This window comes from Polypterus senegalus, chromosome 4 (assembly GCF_016835505.1).
Source record: "Polypterus senegalus isolate Bchr_013 chromosome 4, ASM1683550v1, whole genome shotgun sequence".
NCBI lineage: Eukaryota > Metazoa > Chordata > Cladistia > Polypteriformes > Polypteridae > Polypterus > Polypterus senegalus.
The window spans coordinates 59,037,392-59,064,873 of record NC_053157.1 but is presented as its reverse complement, the minus strand read 5'-3'; the positions used below and the strand labels follow the sequence as shown (position 1 = coordinate 59,064,873).

General features: G+C 40.2%; 1 protein-coding gene across 1 annotated transcript in view; it reads left to right on the top strand.

Moving 5' to 3' along the window:
* Positions 1 to 1,797: 1,797 nt before the first annotated feature.
* LOC120528712 (transmembrane channel-like protein 2-A) overlaps positions 1,798 to 27,482 on the top strand; it is a 114,109-nt gene continuing 88,424 nt past the window's right edge. The window contains exons 1-3 of the mRNA XM_039752868.1: positions 1,798 to 1,898; positions 2,160 to 2,384; positions 3,800 to 3,841. Coding sequence (XP_039608802.1) covers positions 2,345 to 2,384; positions 3,800 to 3,841 — 82 coding nt within the window. The 5' untranslated portion in view covers positions 1,798 to 1,898; positions 2,160 to 2,344. The remainder of the gene's footprint in view (positions 1,899 to 2,159; positions 2,385 to 3,799; positions 3,842 to 27,482) is intronic.

Below are 27,482 nucleotides of genomic sequence, written 5' to 3'. Positions count from 1 at the left end.
AGAAATATGTATATTTTAAAATTGATTTTCCATGTTGGCCACTTTAATACGCTGTAGCTGCAATTTTCTAATGCTTTGCATATGGGACTTCCAGGGTCTTATTTGTTCTGCACTCCATTGTCCATTTTCTGATCCTGCTTTTTCCATTCCAGAGTGCTGCGCCCATATAACAGAAATTCTCAGGCAACAGCGCTCTCTCCTGTGGCATACATTAAAATTCCTTTTTATGTCCTATTGAGGGTCACATGGAGCTCAAAAAAATTCCAACAGCACTGCATACAAAGCAGGAATTATTGACAAATGCTTAGCCAGTCCAACGTGGGCACACTAATGCACATAACCAGGTTAATTCACACAGTTTTACATTTTAGAGACACAAGTTAATGCAAGACTCCTTTATTTCTGAAAAGCAACCTGCACAGACATGGGGAGGATTTGCAAATTCCACTCAGACTCGACCTAAAGCCCTGTAGCAATGAGACAGCAGCGCATGAAGTCAAACTCTTCAATTTTGTATTAATTTATCGGTAATAACCAAAATATATCAATAGCTTTAAAGTGTTGCAATGCACATTACCCTTTTCATGTTATCCTAATTGATAACTGTTTACTTACTGTAAACACAAAACAATATATTTAAGTTGTTTAGATATGTAAACCAGCAAGGTTACAACCAATATTGTGTAAAGTTAAAATGGCATTCTTTTAGTAGCCATACAGCAGTGTTTTCTGAGGTATTCAGAACCCTCTAGCTCTCTCTAGCACTTATTTTATTTATAGTGTTATTGACTTTCTATTATGAAATTTTTCCATGAAAATTTTGAAAAAATATAATGTCATAAGCTTCACAACTGACTCTTTTTATTATGCAGTATTCTGGATAAGAAACAATACCTTAATTTTTAATGAGCTATGTAAAATGTAAGCTCTAGACACATTAAATAATTTACTTCTGCCACTTGAGTCCTTCATGATAAATTGTTTATTATATATATGTGTTTACTAACTGGTGTCATAGAATTATCAGGGTTGATTTTAAAGCCAAAATCATGTGCGTGCAAGTTAAAAAATGATTATTTCAAAAATGTGCTATAGAGATAGAATCAAACTATTTTATTTTGGAATTATTTAATAAAAAAATGTAAGACAATTTTTACAATTAACCATCCATCCATAATAGCTCAGATAATTTAACAGTTAAGTATATACTAGATTATTTAATCTACTATATTGTTTCAAAAACATTAAAATTAGTTTAAAGCAACATGTTTTGTATCCAAAGACAGTTTGTTTACCTTCTACAATACAGAATAAATGAAATAATGAGTGAGTAATAAGACAATACAGGTATATCACAATTATCAAAATGTTTTAAACAAGGTGTACATTTAAATGTTTTTATACTATTTATTATATTGATATTGTTTTATATAGATCAGTACTTCTTTATTAAACTTTAACAACAGAAGAAAATGCTTCACTTAGCATTTAAAAGTATGTAGGTTGGTGAATTCCTAAATTATTAATTTCACTTTCTCTAGCTATTAAGAGCTATTTTAAAACTGTTATGTCATATACATACCATTTTAGACCAGTAAATGCATAATGAAACATTACACGACAGGTAACTTGAATCTTCATTAAACCTTCAGCATCTTCCTTCAGGTGTTGTTTTAGGTGTCCAATGACTAGACCATTATTTAAATCAGACTATTGTGAAGATTAACAGAGACAGACAAATGTGAAGGCATAACAGTTTGAACAATACTGGATTATACTCAAGACAATAACGAAAGAAAAAAAAATTCTCTTTAACCTGTGAAAGGATACTTCAGTGATGGATACACCAGTTTCACTCTGCTGAGTCATTTGACATTCTGCATGTTCCATTAACCTGAGTGAGTTGACAGTTACATGTTAATGTGTCTCTCATCTTTTAATGTACTTAATTTGGGGAAAAAATACTGCTATGGGTAATTATTTTTAAATACAAACATATGAAATGAATTTTAAAATAATGAATGTTAAACAAACATGTACATGTTAGAATAAAAAGTACAATGTCAATACATATTTTTGAACATGTCTATTTACTGTACCTTATATGGACTTCTGAGAATAAATAGATTTAAAAGAACCAATTTATTGCTGTATTTTAGGACTCTGTACTGCTATTTGCCATTGTCATGGAAATGCAAGAATGCCACTGCAGGCTGTTGGTCATCTTACCCAGACAGGCTATCCTATGAGAAAACAATTCTTTGTAACCAAGTGCCTGTGAAGTAAATGCATTAAAGGAATTACAGCTATCAAACAGCATAAACCATCATAAAACTCTTCAAACATGCCAAGGAAAAGTCAGTTACAGATCACAATGGAGGATGGTGAGGTCAACTTGTTATTACTTGTTATATTTTAGTCAAACATTAGGAAATACAGTAACATAAGAGTAATAAATAAAAATCGAGTGATACTTTAAAAACTGAAAATTACAATGCATTTGTAAATTAATCTTTTCTATAATTTTGCAAAAAACGGAATATAAATTAAAACAATGAGCAATAACCCCAATTCTGCACCTCATTTACTTTTTTTTATTATATAATAATGGTAAACTTATTTAAAAATTCAACTAAATGGTGCAGAAAAATTACATATAATTCGCTTGCCAAACCCTGTGCTTGCACTACACGCTAGCCTCTTTGTGGTTCTGCCGCTCACGTATGCGGATTCAGATGTACAATTTACTAATTATTTTACATTACAGCAAGTAATTAAATATATTCAAAAATATTAAAATGTAATAATCTGAATGTAAATTGTTTCATGTTGCGTTACAGTTATTTGTTGTGTAATACAATTTTGTTCTATTTGTCTTTGAAATTAAAACACAAAAACTTTTAAAACTTTTACTGTAAAACTTAAGTAAAAAACATTTTTTGAAATAAATTTTCGTCAATATTGCATTGAATTGTGATTCTGTGTTTGGACTTTCATTGTGATAACGCCACATATAACTGCACATGTTTGAATTTCGTTTCTTTCTCTTACTTTTTCGAAGTTTTCCTCTGAGATTTGTAAATTGTCTTTGCAAAAGCTATTCTAACGGGAAACTGTTAACATTTTAATACGAATGGCATATCAAGATCTCCTTTGTTGTCTAATGTTATCACCTGAAGATGTACTACATTACCTTTCTTGGATACATCATTCTTTCTACAGTAATTCGTGCAGAGGAAGACCAGACGGTGTTTACTGTTTCAGCATAGTCTATTGAAATGCATTTAACTAATTTGTAGTGTAACCACAATCATTATTTTTGGCATTAATTCGTTTGACTTGATCGTTTCTTGGTGTACTAATTTTTACTGTTGATAACCCTTCGTGTTGAAATTCTTTAATAAGATTTGGATATAATCTGTCTTCTTTAATTGGGAACTTAAAGTGAAGAAAACTTTAAAATTCATAAGAGCTGAGAGAGCAAGAACTGTGTCTTTCAAAAGCATTCACACGAATGAGAGGTGAGAGTACCGTCGGCGTGGTTTTCTATGGTTGAGAGGAGGGCGTGACTTGTAAACATCTCATCTCCTCTTCGTCGCAGGATTTTTTTATAACAGTACAGTATATATATATATATATATAAAATAGACATACAGTATGTATATATATATATATTTATTAATATACTGTATATCAAGCTATCTGTATATACTCTACATATTCATATCTATTAATTATAAAAAACAGTTATTAAACTTAAATTGCCTCACATTCTTTTATCATTTTTGATATTTTCCAGTGGGAATTGAGATTGATGGACAGGTGGACAGTGATAGTGAGGGTGAGTGTCTTTATTGGTAAGGGTTGCTTGGAAAATATCAGTTTAAACCTGGTTCTGAATTTTAAGTTGAATTTGATAGGCTTTTAACTTTTTTTTATTTTACAATATTCTTATTTGTCAATTTTTATGGTCTGCTCTGTTACTGTACTCTGTTAACATTATAAATAGCATTCTACAGTTTTTGCATGTAATGCATTTTGAATATATATCATTAGAATCCTTACAAATATTGAACTATTTTCAATTAGTTTATGCTGAATAGACAATTTATTATGTTCACATGTCTCTCTTCCACATAACTAACAATACTGTGACAACATTTATGTGCAAATAATGCTATTTAATTGTGGTCCTTGTGTGCCAAAGAACTGTCTTTGTGTGTGTGGTTCGGACGAGATGGTGGGCATAACAAGATAAACAGCTTCTCCTTCTGCCAGTGACAAACATAATGGTGTAACTTAGTGCAGTTTCTCAGCCTTTCTGGTTCTACAGCCTATTTTTCCCATGTATGATGTGGTTGGGTCATGACCCAGTGGTTGAGAAACACTGACACAAGGAGTTAAATCAAATAAAACACTGAAAAATGGAAAAAAATGTCTCTTGGTTCCTGCTCAATAAAGCTGTTTGGAAGGCCAGGGGCCTCATGTATAAACGTTGCACACGCACAAAAATGTTGCATACTTCCGTTTCCATGCTCAAATCACAATGTATAAAACCTAAACTTGCCGTAAAGCCACGCACATTTTCATGGTAGCTCAAACCCTGGTGTACACAAGTCCTCGGCTCAGTTTTGCAAACTGGCGGCACCCAGCGTCAAAGCAGTGCTACTGTTCCAGTGTGGTTTCCCTTTCTATTTTAGATCCACATTCCTGATGCGGCTTAATCATATACACTGAAATTAACTGCATATTGTTTATTAGTTTAAGGCATCCGATTGTAATTAACCCGTAACAATGTAATGGTCCACAGAATAGCCAAACTATTCCAAATACCATAGCTGCTTTAGTGTTGTTACTCTCACTGCACCTTCTTCTTCTTCTTCTTCTTTCAGCTACTCCTGTTAGGGATTGCCACAGCGGATCATCTTTTTCCATATTATTCTCACTGCATCATTTAGAGTATTTATATCACTGTATCTGAGTGTGGAATCACAGCTCTGCAGCAGCTGATCAGAAAGAGAATTATCAGTATACAGCATCAAGCACAATCTGCCTCAGCCATGCTGCCTATTTGAACTGCTCTCATGCAACAAACACTTCAGAGCCTTTCCTGTACTGACCCTGCGGTTCAGAAACAGTTTCATCCCAAGAACTATAAACGAAATCAATCAGTTCATCAAGTGCTCCTTGTAGAACTGTTTGTACTTATAAGTACAATTACCTCACTTTTAACTGGAGATACAGTTATAATATTGCACAACTTGAGCCACTTTATAAAGCATGTATATACATATGATGATTATATAATTTTTAAGATGAAATGCAGCAAAATATGTTTATTATATTATACAGATAAAACTTTAACTTCATTTAAATAATCTATATTGTTAATAATTAAACATGTGAGGACACAGTGTCACAGTGCTACCAAGGAGCTGGCACTCAGTTCACGGATAGTTCCTGCCTCACGCTTTATTCTTGCTGGGGCTGGTGCGACATTGGAAGCATAGATGGATAGAATAATTAAACATGTACTACGAAGATATTTCAATATTCCTTAAAAGCTTTGAAGAATTGCCGTTCTCAGCTTACAGATGGATTAATATCTATTACAGAGCTGATTGTGTGTTGATTGGGTATTTGGAGAAAGAAAAGGAAGGACAGGAATTGGGGGTAGTACGTTTGAAAAAGACAGTGCTGCTGCAATAAATTATTTTATCGAAGGTCACACACAGCGCAGCAAGCATCTTGTATGAGGCATGAACAATCACTGCGCCACTGTGTTCCCATGTTTAATACATGCTTTAATTCCTATCATCATGAAAATGATATTAAGTATACATCTCAGTATTTAAATTATTCAGAGCTACATATCATGAATGTAATGGATTCTGTGTCCTGTCCGAGGAAGAGAAAGCTCATTTAAAAAGCACATAGTGGGTCACACACGTAGAAGAACACATACAAATCAAAGCATTTAATGTGCTACTTTAGTTACAATGGAATTTGAAAAACTAGTCAAATAAATGATTTTAAGATGAAGTTTATGATGTTCTACTTTATTGACGAAATAAATTACATGATTAAAGTAGACATTTCGAGATTAAGGTTGAGATTTTGAGCTTTTTTCCCACTGTGTCCCTATTTTTTTTTTTCTTTTCTCTGTACCCTAATAAGCTTTCTTATGACACTCAGACGATGGGCTACGACTCACTTTTTCATGGCCACTATGATATCTGGCAACTTCTTTTTTATTTCGGGCACTGTGCGACTTTGTGAACTTGAGCTTTTGAGTTTTTCTGACACTCTGTCACTCAATCAACTTCCTTTTGTTGTTTATACCACTGTTTAAACCAACAAATAGTACATTTTTCCTTGCCTCCACTTGGCATTCGCTGAAATTCTTATATTTTCCCCTGTGCTTTTGCCATTGTCTTTTCACAGAACGCTGAGCTTAAGAGGTATTTATATTGATTTCCGTATTCAAAGAGGCTTAATTCTGTGAGTTTGGGGAGTGGCAGCAGGCGCATGCACGTGTGTTACTTTTCACGCTGACTGGGACTTATGGAGCGGAAGAACGTGGAAGTTGGCAAACACACAGATTTATGCATCTGGATTTTTTTTGTGCATATGAACATTTCCACTTTTGTCCGTATGCCATGTTTTAGTGTGAATTATACGCACGGATAACTATGGACTAAGGATTGTACTACCGTTTATCAATTATCCAAGAAGGAGGAGGATAGTGTGATTGCATGAGGTGTGATTTATGGCAAAACACTAAGTACTTGATGCCTGAATTCTTTACATTCATATAGCTCTTTGAATAGCAAGTGGGGAGCCACTGCAACCAAAACTAATGTGCAGCATCCATCTGGATGATGTGATGGCAGCCATTTTGCGCCAGTACACTCACCATAGATTAGCTATTAGGTGGTGAAGGGGTGAGAGATAGTTAGTCAATTAAAGGAGGAGATGATTAGGGCCTTAGAGTGACAAGGGTGTGGTTGGCAATTTAGCCAGGATATTTGGGTACACCCTACTCTTTATGAAAGATGACCTGGGATATTTTTATGACCTCAATTTTTCAAGACCTCAATTATAAGTCTCATCCGCACAGTGTCCCCATCCTTGCACTGGGGGATTGATATCCAAATTCAGATCTCACTAACATCTCTTCTAGCAGCAACTCAACCTTCTCCTAAAAGGTCTCTAATCCAAGTACCAGGTGGAACCAAACTTGCTTAGCTTCAGGTGGAAAGGCTGCTACATATACTGCTTTATATATATATATATATATATATATATATATATATATTGTGAACGCGGCCCAGACACAGACAGGCAGACATGTTGTAATCCACCACCACACGTTTATTTTACAACTAATATTTACAATTGAAAGTCAAGTGCACACAAACCCCAAACACGGTCCTGGCCACACAATGCCTTCTTCTTCGGGCCGTCTCCACACTCTCTCCTACTTTGTCCTGCTTCCACCCGACTCCAGCCTCGAATTAAGGGAGACAGCCCTTTTTATATCATCCTGGAAGAGCTCCAGGTGTTTCCAGGCATTCCTCCATGGACACGCCCCAGTGTGGCGGAAATGCCAGCTGATCTCCCAGAAGCTCTCCGGGTGTCCCTTCTCTTCTTTCCCAGGGTCCCCAAGGCATTGGGGCGCTCCCTGGCGGTGACCACGGGCCCCTACAAGGTTGGGCTTCCAAGCCCTCTACCCATGGCCCCCAAAGCAACCAGGATGGTGGCCCCCACGTGATCCAGGGTGGGCGTAGACCCTCTTCCGGTCCCTCAAGGCGTCCCAGCCGGGACGTTGCCCCTGGCATCCCTGACAATATATACACTCACCTAAAGGATTATTAGGAACACCTGTTCAACTTCTCATTAATGCAATTATCTAATCAACCAATCACATGGCAGTCGCTTCAATGCATTTAGGGGTGTGGTCCTGGTCAAGACAATCTCCTGAACTCCAAAGTGAATGTCAGAATGGGAAAGAAAGGTGATTTAAGCAATTTTGAGCGTGGCATGGTTGTTGGTGCCAGACGGTCCGGTCTGAGTATTTCACAATCTGCTCAGTTACTGGGATTTTCACGCACAACCATTTCTAGGGTTTACAAAGAATGGTGTGAAAAGGGAAAAACATCCAGTATGCGGCAGTCCTGTGGGCGAAAATGCCTTGTTGATGCTAGAGGTCAGAGGAAAATGGGCCGACTGATTCAAGCTGATTGAAGAGCAACTTTGACTGAAATAACCACTCGTTACAACCGAGGTATGCAGCAAAGCATTTGTGAATCCACAACACGCACAACCTTGGGGCGGATGGGCTACAACAGCAGAAGACCCCAACAGGTACCACTCATCTCCACTACAAATAGGTAAAAGAGGCTACAATTTGCACAAGCTCACCAAAATTGGACATTTGAAGACTGGAAAAATGTTGCCTGGTCTGATGAGTCTCGATTTCTGTTGAGACATTCAAATGGTAGAGTCAGAATTTGGCGCAAACAGAATGAGAACATGGATCCATCATGCCTTGTTACCACTGTGCAGGCTGGTGGTGGTGGTGTAATGGTGTGGGGGATGTTTTCTTGGCACACTTTAGGCCCCAGAGTGCCAATTGGGCATCGTTTAAATGCCACGGGCTACCTGAGCATTGTTTCTGACCATGTCCATCCCTTCAAGACCACCATGTACCCTACCTCTGATGGCTACTTCCAGCAGGATAATGTACCATGTCACAAAGCTCGAATCATTTCAAATTGGTTTCTTGAACATGACAATGAGTTCACTGTACTAAAATGGCCCCCACAGTCACCAGATCTCAACCCAATAGAGCATCTTTGGGATGTGGCGGAACGGGAGCTTCGTGCCCTGGATGTGCATCCCACAAATCTCCATCAACTGCAAGATGCTATCCTATCAATATGTGCCAACATTTCTAAAGAATGCTTTCAGCACCTTGTTGAATCAATGCCACGTAGAATTAAGGCAGTTCTGAAGGCGAAAGGGGGTCAAACACCGTATTAGTATGGTGTTCCTAATAATCCTTTAGGTGAGTGTATAATACGTGAACATCATTGTCAAGATACATTTTTATAGTCTGTCCCTTTACTAGTAGTAGCTCGACCAAAACACTAATCCTGGAAAGGTACAGAAGAAAAAAAACAACAAATTCAGCTGAATGCAGTCACTTTACCTTTCACCAAATTTCAGTCTAAATGAATATACTGCATATGAGATGAAGTGAAAGGAACTAGTTGGAGAACACATCCACTAACAGTAAATGTGAAACAACTAAGAAAGACACTGTAATTATTAATAGGCAGTATCTCTGTACCAGTTTTTGACATCTTGTTGAGACCAAGGTCTCCTAAACAACCTAATCAAGGGTATACAGGAGACATATTTCCTTTCTTGTCATTGTACCAAATGAGGTGGCCATATGTTTCATTCAAGACTTCTAATACAACAGAAATGAGTTACAAGTAAATTTAACTAATGCTATATTTATACTACAGAAAGTGTAATTTAAAGAAACATACTGTACAAAGAACATTCCAATTTGGGATTGCTGCCTGCCACTGTATGGTTTGGTAAAGTCTATCTAATGTCTTTAGTATGAAGAAATGTATGACTGAGAGTTGAACAGCAATACAGTCTATTTCTCCAGCAATCTCACAATGAAAGAAGATGCTGTCACCTAGTTATTTGTCTGTTTACAGTAAAGCACCTAATGTCTGCTTTGAAAAGTTTAATTTTCCATCTTTAAACCTAAATCTGTAAACAGAAATGAAGTATTTTCATCCTTAATCAGGTTCTGTATTTACAATGACAACAGATAAAAACACTCTTAATTAAAGTGCAGACCTTGGTGCTTTTTCTTGCTAATAAAACATTTTATTTATGCATATTATTGCATTTTTACTTTTTTGTGGATGTTATTATAAAATTGTAATTAGAACATATTTATCTTCAACTGCTCATTTTTTATTCAGTTGTGGCTTCAATTAACATACTGTATATTTTTCAAAGAATTTAGTTACATGCATTTGTATATTTTTAAATATGAACAGATCATCAAATCAGTGAATTGGAGGCATGACTATTCACTAGTGAAGGTCATCGAAATTCACCAAAGCATTTTCCATACTGAATATGTCATGTTCGCTGGTGAAAAATATTTTACAGGGAATAAGCCTTGCAGCCAGCTTTTACTTAACACCCCATGATGCTTTGTGAGGCCACCATGACATCAAAGAGCTGTAGCAGCCAATGCTGGATGAGACAGTCTCAAAGTATATAACACTGATCCTGGTAGTGGGCTAAAAATGAGTAGAAATTTTCCAAATACATTTAAACAGAAAATGTGTCAGAGTATTTGTGTCTTAAGGGTAAAGTCTTTTGTGTGGACTTGCATGTAACTTGTGTGTAATACGTAAGCCTAACCCTTTCAGAGTATTAACCAGGGTGCTGTGAAGTTGATGCAAACAGGATGGAGTGAAGGATATAGTTGCATGTTTTGCATTTGGTAGCAGTTTCAGTGAATGAGCAAAAGCATCAGGGAAAAAATAAAACTACACTTTCCGGTTTGACAGTTGTGAGTACCAGCTATTGAATCTGTGAGGTGAAACCACAGTGAATTCATACTTCCTGTCTGCAAGAAATTTTACTGTTCTGATATTTAATTCTATTCATTTTATCTGAAAGATGCATGGTGGCACAGTGCTTAGCACCGATTTCTCATAGTTACGACCATATTATTGGCCACCATACTGGGTCCAGCATAGCTGGCAGACGTTTGCCTAGCTCTCAGTGACACTTAAAAGACCACTCAAAACTAGTCCAGTTCCTCTTTCCCCTTTCACTTCAATGCATTTTGCTGAAGTTGGCAAAGTTCCTGAACAATTCAACGATTTGACCAAACTTGAGGTGAAGCAAATTCAGTGGGTTCACTCATCACTACTATTCACTAAACCAAAATATAATAGTACCAAGTCTTGAAAACAAATTAAAACAAAAATCTAAATGGGGAATAAAAAATAAGGGCTAAACAGATTATTCAGTATGTTTGAATTATGTACAGATTGCACATAGAGATTATGTGATACACCACATCATTACACTCTGCCTATATAAAATGACAGCACACTGCTGCTTGTTATCTGTGTATTGGACTAGCCTCAAGAAAGTATTCTAAACAAAATATTGAATTAGTGCAGGCAGGATTAAGGAAAACAATTACATGTTAGAAAATTTGCATCTTTCTTTGACTACAACTTATTTTCTCTAAGCCTTTGACATTTGCTTTGGTTTGCTGTTCTTAGTATTTAGAACCCTGCCTGTTTATTAGACTTTATTTCTGCTGATGTTATTTGATCCTTCCATCCCCTGGTCGTTGTCATTTAAAATTAAGTTAAATTTACCCAGAGTACTTGCTCACCCTACAAATTCAGCAAAACCATGCTGTTGAGGCATTTTTCAAAAGATGCTGCAGTGTTCTTGGCTATAAACGTTTTAGAAGCCCACAAAGCACATGCATGTAGGACTGAGATTGGACAAAGAGTTGATCCACTGTTCCACAGACTGGACAGAATCCACATTGCTTGTACTGGATCTGACTTTAAACTGCTGGAGACCCAGTTTCAGTAGCCCTTCACAGGTTTATCCAGAGGAGACTGAGGAGTGTGATCCCTTAATTATCAAAACACACCCAATTGTTCCTCTTTATAAGAAAACTGGAACCAGAACAAAAGAGTGCCAGTCTGAAAACACTGCACTTGTCTTCCATGCAATACTGAAGAGGTATGTTAGCTAAAACAGACCCATAATTTTGTGTTCTTTCAGCATTTCCTATTACATCTCATCCACCCCTGCAGCCTTGCTAATAACAAGCATTTCAATCACCACAAAAGTACTGGAAACAACACAAACCAAAGCTTCAGGTTGTGCCTTCTCTGAAAAGGGCATAGCCACCAAGGTTAGTTCCTCAAAATGTGCATTCCTCCTCTCAAAAATAGCCCAATTTAAGGTCAACATTTCCCACCATTGATGACAACAGCCTAGGCAACACCTGCCCACCCTTTCTAATTTTTAAATGGTTTGTCAATATGTCTTTGAGTCTGTCTGAAAGCAACTCCTCATAGCCTCATCGAGCTGCACCCTCACTTTGGCCTTAACTTTGGCCACCAGTAATGGCCACTTTTCTGGCCTGATGAAAGACACACAAATAGTAAAATCCAGTCCATTGACAACCTCCCTTACTGCTGGTGATCACCAGCATATAATAAGAGTTGCCACCTTTACATGTGCCAACAACCTGCTGCTGCCTCCAATACTAAGGTCTTAAACAGGGGCCATTAACATACCATGTTTCAGATCTCTTGTGAAAGGTGTAAGATGTTCTTTCAAAAATGAAAGTTTAAATCATTCCTAGCATACTGTCGGAGCCATCTTAACAGCATCATAGACCCCTGGGCAAAATAGCACTGGGGCCCCTGTTTTGAAAGCAAAACAGAAACATACAAAGGCATCAGAAACATTGTGAGCCCCAGGCCAGTTCCCATTGTAGCAATACATTAAGATGGCCCTGCATAATATCATTATTGGTTTGTATACTACATGTCTATTCAGTGGGCATCAAATCCATTTGAGCCGGCTCGCCCCCAAATGGAGATCAGTTTATGGCTCAGAGCCTCTTTTTACATGAGTGTCCAGCATATTTGTGCCACAGGTCAGATGATATGACTACAAATTTTATCCTTGATCAATGGTCCAAGGTACTCAATTGGGAAACTTTCTGACTCACACAGCACTTAAGGACCAATTCACTACTTTGTTTTGTAATGACCTAATGAGAAAATAAATGAATTCTTGAAGGGTTTCTGACTATGATGACTATGGGATGAATTATACTAAGGAGCTGGCTAAAATAATAGTCAGAAAATGGCCTAAGGTGAAAATACCAGGAGATCAAAAAAGAAATTATCATAAACTCCAATATATAAAGCAAAGACATAACCATAATAAACAAAGCAAAAGATTTAAAACAAAATCAATAATGATGAATCTTACTCTTGACTGTCACATATATGGTATTACAGCTACAGTAAGTCAACCCTGGGTGCTTACAACATGGCTCATCCAGTCACCAGGACCTTGCATAAATAAATATCTTGTACATATACTATGAGTAAACAAAGGAGAACGTGAGAAGGGCTGGGGTTTGGGAGAATACCCTGTTTAGTAGTCATGTCTATGAAAAAACGTTATATTTGAACACTATGTTCAAATTTGTAAGATGCAAAGGTAATTCATATATAATGCAGTGCATTTTGGCTGCCAGCACCTAAAGTAGTAACTGCTTTCAAAAATTTGCCTTCAAATTTAAAGAATCATGTTGAGGCAAGTAAGCGTGTTTACCTTTTGAAAAGCTTTCAGATGTGGAGCCCCTGACATCCCAAAAAGTGTTGTAAAAAAGTAATGTTTTGAGATCACAAGTTTTATATTGTTCAAAGCTCCAAAGGTATAGATTGAGGGCCCCTTGTTATCTGAGTGCTAATAAATGTACTGGTGACTTATTAAGTTAGAATTCCAGCTTTATGTGCAAGGGTGAACTTTGAGCAGCAATATATTTTGTCTTGGTAAATTATTGGAGAATTACTGTACATCTTATATTCTATATTCCAGTGAATTGCAAAGAATGTGACTTACTGTATACTGTATTATTTCCAAGCTGCCTTTATTATTTCTTTACATGGATCATGAGGGAGCATTTAAATTTAACAGAAGTGACCCATATTTAGAGTGTTGTTTAATAGAACAGATTTGAAAAGCCATTTTCTTATGTTGTATTAAATTATTGTAGTGTAATATTAATGCAAGTTGGTGTAATGCTTGTATGTGTAGTGTTGTGGAAAAAAAACTTGATCTTGCTTGAAAAAAACATGCAGAGTTTCTGTATATGAGCAATCAGAATACGTTTTGCATAAAATACAAAGTCAACTCAGTTCAGTGAAGTGGGCATCATTGGTCTGGCGGTACCTCATATTTATTATAATTTCTTAACACTAAATTATCTCAATTTATATATTTTTTCAAGATTACCTTGCTCTGCATATATTTTATCATAATCTGACAACTGGTACCCAAAGTCCTACATTCTTCTGTGTCTGCTTATGCCACAAATAATCCCTAATGCTTAATGGATATTGGATGCAATTGTCATGTTTAATGGGCATTAATAACTTTTGTAATGGACATGAGTGCCTTCTAACCATTACATGCCATCATTACCTGTCACATTTTTAACCTTGGTTGTAAGTATTATCAGTATTTTCTTGTGCTTACAGGGCATAAATAATTGCCTAATGGACATGATTACTGTCTGCCCATCTCCTGCCACCATTACCTTGTGATCCAGTCTTAATTACTGGTCATGTTCTTAACCATTGGCTTGTAAATATTGGGGGTATCCCTGATAACGTAAAGAATAAAAATAAATGTCTAGCCCTTTAATATTTAACTATTTACAAGCTGAAAGTATCTATTGCAATATGTGATTTAACCCATCCATCCATCCATTTTCTAACCCGCTGAAACCGAATACAGGGTCACGGGGGTCTGCTGGAGCCAATCCCAGCCAACACAGGGCACAAGGCAGGAACCAATCCTGGGCAGGGTGCCAACCCACCGCAGTATATGATTTAACTTTTAGTTTAATTATGACATTACTCATAGTTTTAATTTCTATATAATTCCCTGCTTTGGAACTTCCTAAAGTCCTACTACTTTTACACCCAGGAGAAGAGAAGGGGAATCAAACTTTAGTCTTCTGTGTCTCCTGAATTCCAGGCGACTGATGCTCTTCATAACCTTCCTGGTCACCGTTCTCTCCTCCTGGTAGCATAGAAACCAAACATCTCTCTCATTTTCTCTGACTATGAAGGATTAAAAGATCACTGGTCATCCAATTTAGGAGAAGAACTGTATTAATCAGTAGTATACAAGTTACACAGTACAGTACTGTATAATCAGTAGCAATAATTTGCAGGTAGCATAATAGATATAATAGAGTGTAATTAATTAGAAATCAATGTAGATCAACTTAAGCAATTAGTAGCACATTATATAACATAATAAGAGCAGACAAATCTTAATATAATAACATAATATAGTCCATTTTTGAGTCTTACCAATTCAGGTAAACCTCTCAAATGATTACGTTTTGAGTCAATTCTCTTCAACCCAGGTACTTTGCACACTAGAGAGGGAAAGACACTGCAAAATAACAGTCCAAGACATAAAAATACAATCACAAAGATGACTCCAAAAATGCTGATCTCTTCCAGAATTATCGTGGACCACTTCACTAAGTGCCCTAAGCTTATTAATTACTTGAGTGAAAGATCCCCTAGGTGCTGTATTATTTGAGATACAGTATATAAGCAACACTCATCTCCAAATATTTGACAAACTCAACCTTATTCAGCCAATATCTAATCCAATACCTGCCTGTTCTGCCTGGTCATGTGGCAGTAACTTTCACCTGCTCTCCTAAAGCTGTCAGAGTAGAATCTGTTTAATTAATAAACCTCTGCTGATTATAGTATATATAATTAATCCAGTCTAGATTCTTATTGCTTGACCAGATTCCAGCATATTTTCAATGTAACCATTTAAGTCCCTCACTAGAGAAATTTCATGATTCCTTCATGAGGATACACTAATAGGGGCAGCATACCTTGTCCTTCATGCTAATGGCATGTTTTTGATGAGTATGGAAATGAAACTAACTCATTTTGGTGTTTTTCGCCTTTGCACATAAGCAACACTCCTTCTTTGTTCCTTCTATGTAAACTGCCCATTTATACTAGTTATTTTTCTGAGCCTTTTCCCATAATTTCATGGTCTCATTATTTTAATTTTTATTACTCATTCAATCATGCTACTTTTCTTAATTCTCAGTCCAAAATTATTATTATTCTTCAAACCTACTGCGCTTTTTACCCTATTGTCCATATGCCAGTTATCGCTTTCATATATGCCATTGAAGATCTGAAAAGCTGATTGTTGGGAATCCTCTTGATGTACCTTGCCCTGGACTCGCTGGACCATCATTAGTCCTGATAGTACCAGCATTACTAGGCATAGCATTGCTAGATACAGCATTAATAGTCAATTCTCCACTTGTTGGATCCTCATTGTCGGGTACAGGTTGTCCTCATGCTGGACTCCCAGGCCTGGGACTATGGTTCAGGTGACATCAAGCTGTGCTTCATTCTAATTGGACAGCTGTTGGGGTAACTCACACAACAATATACAGTATGGACCCTCATTAAGGCAAGCTGCAAAGCATCCAACCAATTCATTTTTGCTGCAGCACTAATTTTATTTAGTTGTGCTTTTAATGTCCCATTCACTTTTACTCCTTGAGACTGCGGATGATACACACAATCAAGTCTCTGCTCAATACCCAATATCTGTACAACTTGTTTCACTGCCTTCTGAATAAGAGCTGAACCATTATCTGAGATTATCTCTGTTGGGATACCAAATCTTGGTTTATCTTCTCGTCAGAAATTTAATTGCAGTTTTTGCTCCTTGATCCGGTGATGGAGTTGCCTCCACCCATCTGCTAAATCTGTCAATTACACCAACATGTACCTTTTATTTTGTACCTTCCTTAGCATGTCCACATAATCTATCAATAGGTGCTTGAATGGACCCTCAAGTGTTTATGTGTGTCCTAAAGGGGTGGTGATTCCTTTGCTTGCATTGTTTTTACACAAATCTCACATTCCAACAGGAATTAGTCAACTGTAGCTTGCAAATGACCAGTCTCCTTGATTTTTAATTTCTCGAAATACTTTCCTACTTGTACTTAATATGTAAACAGGTTTAAGAGCACAGAAGGAGCAACAATCAGGCCTTCAGTAGAATGCCATAAACCTTGAGCGTCTCTTTTAGCTCCTCTTTGGTCCCATGGTAATTTTTCATACAATTCTGCTTTGTTCTGCATTTCAATTATATCTCTTTCAGTGACTCTGAATTCAGTAATTACAAGTAGTTCTAATACAGCTACATATGTTTTAGATGTGGTTTTGGCTGCCTCATCTGCCAAATTATTTCCTTTTACCTCACAGTCATTGCCCTTACTGTGGGCCTGACTTTTGATTACAGCCAGCCTTTTTGGTAGCAGCATAGCCATGGTTAATTACTGAATCTGTTCATGACACTGTATAGCAAAAAACATCCTTTTTCTTAAATACCCTTTGTTTCCAGACTGCTCTGAATAAATGGTACATATCATGAGTGTAAGCTGAGCCTGTGAAAATGTTCAAAGTTTTGTCTTTTCCTAGTTTACATGCTAGCTGGACAAAACATGGCTCTTCACACCTTTGTGAAATGATCACTTAAGAATCTCCATTTTCATATTCCACAATTCCAAACCTGCATGATTTCCTGTACAAAAATATGTATGGTCTGCAACTGGAAGGTGTAAAGATTCCAAGTGTGGACACAGCCTAATGAAAACCATTGATTCCACTATACATTAATGTGGTTCTTCTTCTACTGGAACACATTTTGCAACATTAAGTGTATCACACCTTTGAATTATCACATAAAGATAGGTCAATAACAGAATGGTGCGGTGGGCTGGCGCCCTGCCCAGGGTTTGTTTCCTGCCTCGCACACTGTGTTGGCTGGGATTGGCTCCAGCAGACACCCATGACCATGTAGTTAGGATATATAGCGGGTTGGATAATGAATGGATGGATGGAATAACAGAAGGGCAGATGTCAGCCTAGCTGATGTCAAAACATATCTTCCTTTTTTGATAAATTCAACAATTTTGTGATGAGTATAAATAATTACTGGATATCCCATCGTAATGAGTGATGCCTTGTCATATACATGGAAACATGGTGGATATCCCTGTACCACATTATCCAACTTAGAACTTTAATATGAAATGGGTTGATGTCTCCTACTACTATGCATTTCTTGGATTAAAACTGCTGTAACATGCCCTGAGTATGTATTTCCAGCATACAACAAAAAGGGTTTACCATAGTTAGATAAAGCTAATGCAGGTGCGGATTGCATTTCTTGTTTAATGGAGTCAAACACCACATTAGCATCTATTTTCCAATCCAAATGGTTTTATAAATTTTGCAGTCCTGCAGTTCTCATCATATTTCTCAAAGGATCAATTTTCAAAGCATAGTCTGGTATCCAATCTGAACTAAATCCAGTCATTCCTAAAAACGCCCTCATCTGTCTTACTGTTGTAGGTTTAGGTGCTCTGCTAATCCCTTCCAGCTGTGATGGAGATATCACCTTCCTTCCTTGCATTATGATCCTTCTTAGGTACTCAACTTCAGGTTTTACAGTACTGTAACTTAACCTTTGAAAGCTTATACCCTCCCTGTTCTAATTTCTCAAGTACTTTCATTTAATCCTTATGGCATTGTTCTATCAAGGAAGAGCAAAGCAATAAGTCTTCCACATACTGAATCAGAGTGCTGTCCAAAAATCAAATCTTCCAAATCTGTTCTCAAAGTCTAATTAAACATGAGGTGCGTGCTTTAAGCCCTAAGGCATCCTGGTATAGGTATATAGTTTTCACTTATATGTAAAGGCAAACAATAGTTGGCATGCCTCAGCCAATGGTATACTAAAGAAGGCTGAACATAAGTTAATGACAGTAAAATACTCTACGCCTTCAGGAATATTGGTGAATAGTGTATGCAGATTAGGAATTTACGCTGGCCAGTCTTGTACTGTGTAATTTACTGCTCTCAAATCGTGTACCAGTCTCCATTTTGATTTGTCTGCTTTTAAGCAAACCCTCCTTTCAACATTACTGCCTCTAGAAATACTATTACTATTATTGTACTATTGTAATATTGCACTGTATTATTGCATTCCCTCTCTGCCTGTTGCTTAAGAGGATATTACATCATCCTAGGATGTTTGCACCCTGGTTTAACCCTAATTTCTATAGGATTATCTTTTTTTACTAGGCCTACATCCATATTGTGAGTGGGCCAGAACTCACTTGAGACCTTCCATTTCCCACCTCTACCTTACCTGTTTGGTCTAAGTAACATCTAATTGTCTGGATGCTGGGACTTCCTCAATCTTTGGTACCACTTTCATGTATACTGAAAACAGTATCTTTATGTATTTTGTACCCTCAGATTGGTTGACTAACAGGTTACTTGTCCTTTCCCACTTATTCTGCATTTTTTATCACGGGGCCTAGGTATTCTATCTATCTATCTATCTATCTATCTATCTATCTATCTATCTATCTATCTATCTATCTATCTATCTATCTATCTATCTATCTATCTATCTATCTATCTCTCTATCTAATAAGTTCATTTTGGTCTATTTGCATAGCAGCTCCCTGCCTCCCAATTATTATATATTGTGAATTGAAGAGAACTGTTGAGAATCAGTTTCAGAATGCCATCTCTGTTCTAATTGATTATCGCATTCTGCGTCGTAAATCATTGTACAATGATATTCTATTCCAGGCTTCCTAGCTCCTGGCAAATGAGCTGCAATAAACACTCCTCATTTTTGCCAAAGTTCAGATACTGCCTGAGTAATGGAATGAGATGTCTCCTATCATGTAAACTGTGGCTAATGTGGTTTATAAGGTCATCTGTGCCTTAATGCCCCCTTGGATCAATGAATACCCTGTCCAGAGTATGCCAAATGGTCATATTCAATTTACACAAATCTATTTCTAACAAATTTATGGATGAATGATCAGAGATCAGTAATTTTAGTCATTATGCCTTGTACAAAAAGGTGCAAAGGAATTGTGTTTTTCCTGAGAATTCTACCATCTTAACATGTTTACCAGACACGGGGAGGGTGTGCTGCATGTTTCTTTTTAACACAGGTATAAGTGGCTCCAGTATCAATCATTACAAGGATGCTTTTCCCTTCAATTTCAATAATCATACCCTTTTAATATTGGGTACTGACCTTCCCAAGTAGGATTCTCTGGGTACCCCTAAATTTCCTGATTAAACCCTAGCTATGAATTTCCATGTCCTGAAGCAAGTTGCTGCTAACTCCAGTTTAGCTGGGTTTATTTGACAATTTTTGATAATGTGTCCTGGTGCCATTACCTTATTCTCCTCCACTGCACTCATCTCATGTACACAGATCACCAGAGCTTGTGTTTTATTTTTATTTTTTTGTGTCAGTTCCCCTAGCTGCATTTGAGCCAGTTTTCTCTGGACCTCTTTTTCTCTGGTCACGTTTCAACGGCATGGACACATGATCACAGAATTAATTCTCTGTAGGATTTAGTTTCTAATCCTACTATGTCTTCCAGCCTGCCTTTGACTGGTTCAGGTAATGCACTTGTCACGCCCCTTCTGAACAGTGCAGTCATCATAGGATCCCCTTCTGAGTCCTTTTCTTTCTCCAGTTTCTACTTTCTCAACTGCCTTTCTACAAAACCAACAAGGATTCTCTGAGTCCCCAATTAGCTCTCCCTTTAATACTTTAGGGTATTCCTCTCTAAGGACCTTCCAGAGGTCAGATTAATAAGGGTCAAAGACATTTGCATCAAACAAGGAAGTACCCATAATCGCCAAGAGGTTAGCTTTTCCCAATATGTACTGTGGACGTGGCCCGGACACAGACAGGCAGACATGTTGCAAAGTCACCACCACACATTTATTTTACAATATTTACAAAAGTCAAGTGCACACAAACCCCCCAAAGTCCTGGCCACACAACACCTTTCTTCAGGCCTTCTCCACACTCTCCTCTGCTTCGTCCTATTTCCACCCAACTCCAGCCTCGAATGAAGGGAGGCGGCCCCTTTTATTAGCACCCAGATGTGCTCCAGGTGGGTTCCGGCAATCACCCACCAACACGCCCCTGTGTGGCGGAAGTGCCGGCTGTACTCCCGGAAGCTCTCCGGGTGTCCCTGCTTTTCTTTCCCCCAGCACTTCCTGGTGTGGCAGAAGTGCTGAGGTCCAGGGTTCCCAAGGCATTGGGACGCCCCCTGGCGGTGACCACAGGCCCCTACAGGGTTGGGCTTCCAAGCCCTTCAACCCGTGGCCCCCAAAGCAACCAGGGTGGCAGCCCCCACGTGATCCCAGATGGGCGTACACCCTCTTCCAGTCCCTCAAGGCATCATGGCCAGGTCGTCACCCCTGGCATCCCTGACACTGCCCCACAGCCAGCGAAGACCACTCGGGAGGAACAGCACTTCCCACGAGAGCAACTTATCCCCGAAGTGGGTCCTGCTTCTGAGCCACCGGGGTCCAACTCGCCACCCTGGGCCCTGCTCCTTCGGCACCCCCTCCGAGGATGCCGTGCCACTTTGGTTGGAGCCACTCGCACCCTCCTAGTCTCCGTCAGCCGTGGCGGCACCCCCTCACCAGCAAAGAGTCCTTCAAGCAGACGGCCTGTCTCCTGAGGGCAGGTTCCCAACGGTCCGGTCCTAAAACTAACAGAAACAAAGGGGCAGAACCGCTGCCTGGACACCCATCCCTGGCATCCCTCTGTGCCCCGCACTGGCAGCGTTCCCCCCTCCATCCAGCACTTGCCTGTTCGGCACCCCCTCCGTGGGTTCCGTGTCTCTCCTGTCAGTGTAACAGATGGGACCGCCTACAGTCCTTTCCTCTCTGCTGACGTCATGGGTTCCCTCTGCCCCCGCAGAGGGCGGCCAACACTCGGACAGGTGCTCCTAGCACCACGTCCCATCCTATTGGAGGAACCGGCATCCACCCTTCGATTCCTCCTGTCACTCTGGGACGCCCTGACGGTCTGAGTCTCCTTACTGCATAAAAAGAGACTCCTTCCTGTCTGTGTCCCTGTAGAGCGGTGCGAGACTGCCGCCGACTCGGGGCGGAGGGCGCTAGGACCTGGGGCACTCAACAGCCCGGGTCCTGCCAGCCCTCTCGCTGTCTCTCCCCTCACCGCGCGCATAGCCCCCTGCGCCGCATCCACTGTCGGAGGACTGCCTACTTGTTGCTGATCTTTGTTATCACAGTCATTTTCAGCAAGCCCTCCCTTGTCCTGTACGGGGACGGCTGTACTCATCTTCCCCGCCGTACACCTCCGACTGAAGAATCCAGCGTTGCGCCGTTTAATTGCCATCAGTAGCTCTTGAATAAACGCAACCGCCTTCATCTCCAGGAACCGCAAATCCGCCCGGAGGGCACGTAGCACCTGCGACAAATGCTGCTCCGCGGGCTGAAGGCACGCCTCCAGCTCCAACAGAGCAGCCGGCAAAGACAGGAAGTTAACCGACGCGGAGCCTACCTGTCCGTCAGCCCCAGACGCTGGCAACTTCGTGTGGGCCTCTTCCTCCGGCCCAATCAGGTCTCCCCCTGGCACGTGATGGACATTCCTTCGTCCCACCTCTCTCCAGTCATCGGCAGGCACGCAAGACACACCATCTAATCGCGTGTCTGACATGGGGAGGGACTTCTGGTCTGCGGCTATTTTGGCTCCCCTCCTGCGGCGGCGATGTGCTTGGTTGCAGCCTCGCTGTTTTTCGTGCTGCAGCGGCTCCTTTTCCATGACTCCCGCAGGCGCCGCCACACCGTCGAAGCCCCTGCGACCAGCATGCGTCTGCCACTGACATTGATCCGGGCGGTCCCTGCCTGCAAGAAAGAACACACGCTCGGCCCCCTAGGGCCGGCTACCGATAGGCAGGGAACTCACCTCCCAGGTCCCGTCTAACCGAGGAGACGTCCTTGGCGTGGCTTTCCTAGACGCGATGCCGTCCCGGACACCTCCAGCAGCGGCGCACCCACAGGAGCCTGCTGCAGCCCCACTCCACATGCCTTCGATCCGCCTCAGGGAAAAACGGCTCTCCTGCGGACCCATGGCAGTCCGTGGGGTACTTTTCCCCAGTGAGGCTGTGTGCACGCCGCTTCTGCGGCACGTGGGTGCGGTCCCCTGCTGCAACGGGGCGTCCACAACAAGATTTTGAATGCCAGGCCCCCGTCTTGCACCAGACGGAGCATCCTGCTGGCTACGCCAGATGTGGACGTGGCCCAGACACAGACAGGCAGACATGTTGCAAAGTCACCACCACACGTTTATTTTACAATATTTACAAAAGTCCTGGCCACACAACACCTTTCTTCGGGCCGCCTCCACACTCTCCTCTGCTTCGTCCTGCTTCCACCCGACTCCAGCCTCGAATGAAGGGAGGCGGCCCCTTTTATTAACATCCGGATGTGCTCCAGGTGGGTTCCGACAATCACCCGCCGACACGCCCCTGTGTGGCGGAAGTGCCAGCTGTACTCCCGGAAGCTCTCCGAGTGTCCCTGCTTTTCTTCCCCCCAGCACTTCCTGGTGTGGCGGAAGTGCTGAGGTCCATGGTTCCCAAGGCATCGGGACACCCCTGGCGGTGACCACAGGCCCCTACAGGGTTGGGCTTCCAAGCCCTCAACCCGTGGCGCACAAAGCAACCAGGGTGGTGGCCCCCACGTGATCCCAGATGGGCGCATGCCCTCCTCCGGTCCCTCAAGGCGTCCCGGTCGGGTCGTCGCCCCTGGCATCCCTGACAGTACTCAATTTGACAAGTGCCCCGTTTTTTCAGCAGCAGTGCTTGCACATCTCGCAACGCCAGCAGCTTTCCCATCATTTTGTCTTCAAATGCCCTAATCCATTTTCCTCCACTTTCATGTATGCTAGGGAAGCCAGCCACCAGGCCTTCTAAGTCCTGTATCCTCCATGGAGGATACTGGGCTTTATCTCCTTTAATCAATACTGGAATCTGACATTCACTAACTTTGTGGTGGTCTTGCCTTTTGTTTCATAGCTTGTCTCGTAGCTTACACGTGTAATTGCCACAAAGGTTGTGGGTGTCCATGCCACGTTCTCTTTCTTTACTTTCTTGCTCAAAACCTTCCATGCTTAAATTCCCTATACTCCTCCTTGTACTTTTCAACTCTTCTCTAAGCAAATCATCTATGGGAGGTCTCTGGTGATGCAGTTCACTTTATTTAATCCTCTTTGATATTGCTTTTATTAGCTATTCTCTTAATGATGTACTTGCAGGAGATACTGCTATTGCGTTCCTCCTTCCCTAACCTTCCTTTTTACCATCTGTTTTGGTGGGTCATCCTACTGTTCCTCAACACTCTCATTACCTTCTATTTCATCAGTTATTTTAATTTCATCCACTTCTTCCCATTCACCTAGACATTCTACTGTATCTTTGTCAGCCTCTCCCAGCTCCCCTTCCTCTTCCCTCGTCTCAATGTCATTACAGTTTCTATGTTTTGTTTTTCATAACGTTTAATTCATTTGTATTCATCTTTTCATAGTGCTCTCAGACTGAGCTTACTTCCTGCTTTCTCCTTTCCAATTTGTGTCCTTTCTGATCCTCATCTCTACTTTCCTGTTTCTTCTGGAGCTTCTATAACTTTACTTCCTTCTCTCCATATTGTTTTACAATATTTTTTACAGTCTATCAGTATTCATTCAGGACTCTGATAATTTCTTAATACCTTGCTCACATCCTCCAACCCTGACCTTATCTTTTCCATCCTTTGCTAACCCCTCTTTGTCATATATTCATAATCCGCATTTTTGCTCACTAATTCCTCTCTCAGTCCTTCTTTATTTTTTGTAACCTAACCTTGGAAACGGTCATTTATTAAATCTATTCTGTTTTAAAGTCATCCAGCCACTATCCCCCAGTGTCACTTCAGTGCTAAAGAGAACTCTTTAGCTCCCAAATGGCTGTACTCGCTATCATGTTTACTGGCACCTTCTTTCTTACTTTCCAGTTCTATTTGCCTTGTAATATTTATTTTCCTTTCTTTCAGTGGGCACTCATGCACTGCATCTGTTGGTGGGGCTGATTGTGTCCTACTTCCTTGTAATTCTTCCCTACCTTTTCCTACTTAAAATACTGATAACTGTGTTCACTACTGTTTCTGTTTTCATGGTTTCACCTATAAACATCTGTATTATTTCCATTTGCACCTTTCTCTTCTTTTCAGTCTTCTCGCTTGTGTCTTTTGACTTGTAATCTCGTATGTGCACTTTCATGTCTTCACATAGTGCTGTATTAAACAAAGCTAGACTAGGCCAGTGAGTGTTATGGCCTTTTGTCCTTTTGTGCCACTTCTCTGACAGTTCCTTAGTAAACATTTTGTGCAAAGTCCCAAAATCTGTACAGGCACTTTGTTTTCTGCCATTGCGATTACATGCAATCTCAGGCTTCCAACTGCAAGCTTCAAATTTAGATTTCTGCTCAAGTTTGGTTCTATGTTGCAAAGAATTTTCCATATTGCGATTCTGGGTAATGTAGGTCTCCCTGCCCCTGTCCAGGGGTACCAGTTCACCTGCCTCAAAATTATACTGAGCTCAGCTCCAGGATCTCTTAACACCTTTCCTGTAATTCTCAAAGTCAAAGTTTATACCCTCTTTCAAATAAGCCTGCAGATACCCTTCAAATGGTATTACAATGAAATGGAGCTTTTCCGATTCTACCAGTTCCTGTAGCAACTTTCTTACTTTCAAATTTCTGGCAATCACCATATCTCAATCTATATATGGCCACTCTTCTTGTGTCTCACTAAGGTTGGTAATTTCTGTAATTGCTCTGTCAGTCTATGAGTATGTGATAGTAGGTCTTCATAAAAATGTTCCTTCCAGAAATGAGTATTTACACCATGCTTTGCATTTCTTATCTTTCAATAATCTGTGCTCTTTGTATATTCTGTTCCATAAATCCCCTGTTTAGCCTTCTTGCAATTTATTGTCTCCCATATGTATTTGATCTAGAATTTTGTCATTTCAGCCTTTCAACATTTACACAGTACTTTTCCAGAATACTGTTCTACTGAGCCTGCTACTTTCCTTAACTGCTCTTCTACCACTTTTAATTTTCTTATTGCTATCCCTGTCATGCAACTATCTGAATTCCTTCATTTCCATAAAAATGTGAGGTTGGGTTCATCACAACAAACACGCATTTATGGGTAAACTTCTATAATCCTTATTCTATGTCGGGTCCTGCCTTCAATTATATTTATCCCAATTCTTTCTATAATAGGTGTCTGGTCACACTTAACTGGTAATCTAACTTAGACACCATTTAAATATCCGACTACGCCACCCAGTTTTATCAAGAGACTGGGAACTCCTGAAATTTACCAATAATAGCACACAGGTTTCTTTAAATTGGGCGGTGAGTAAACACACAATGAAAGAAAGACACAACAGTAATTTCAGGAAAAGCAACAGTAACTTCTATTACACAATATAATATAAAGTACATTAAAAAGATAAATGAACATAAACCAAATCTAACAGTATCATGAAGAAAATTTCTTTTTTAGAAAGGAAAGCACACAGTCCACACTCTAAAAGTCCATTAAAAACAGAATTGGATGATACAACCTGTAGTGGTGCAAAGTCCAGTTTATTCTCAGTGTTACCCCAACACTTAATTGTTCAACTGTCCACGAATGCACTCTGTTCACCGGACACTCGTTTCCCAAGAGAAGTTTTGTCACAATCGTGGAATCCCTGTCGGCGTCTCTTCGTTGTTCCTTTTTTTCCACCCTGGGCTCCTTGCATTGCTGTGAATTAGGCATGCCTTATTTCTTGTCTGCCAGCTTTGCTCGGTCCTTTCATGCGGCTTCCCTCTCTCGCTGGACCCACAACCGGCGTCTCCTTGTAGAGCTGTCTCTTCCTCCCTGGAAGTATTGCCGTCCTTGTGCCTCACGTCGTGCCAGCCACGTACCCTTGTCAGCCTGCGAACCCCTGTGCTCTGTCCGAGTGTCTTGGCTGTGTTCTCAGTGGACTGTCCCCCCTGCCTTCTCCTGGCCAGAGATTAAATCTCCTTCAGTCCCTGCAATTATCAGTTCTAAACAACCAGATTAAACAATGGCACATCTAAATTTCCTGGGTTTAACAAATAATGGAAACACAAGTTAACAAAATGTATTGTTACCAACCATTAATGAGTACAGATCTGCTGTTTAGAAACCAATATTGTCAAACATGTTAATTGCCAAGTCAGGTAAATACAGAAATCCTCCAAGGAAGGAGCAGTTCTGTTATCACAAGTGTCACACACGTGTGCATGGGAAGCAGCTGAAGGGCTTAGGAAATACTGTTTATACATCTGCCCAGGGGCGGGTGCACTGACGCTCTTTCTGAGTTCTCTGCAGGTCTTACCCGGAAATCCCACCAGGAACCGCCATTTCCAGGAAGGACACATCACTTCCGGTTCCGGCCCCAAGAATGAGGTCACTTCCGGTTCCGCCCCAAGGATGATGTCACTTCCAGTTCCGCCCAGAGGACGACATCATTTCCGCCCTCTGTGCTATAAAGCTCACTGCCTTGCTTAGGCAGGCAGGTCTGTTTTGGACTCTGTTGTGTAAACAACTATTGCAATGCCTCAAAGACTTTTGCAGCCGGGAAACCGTAATAAACGGGTGGCTGCC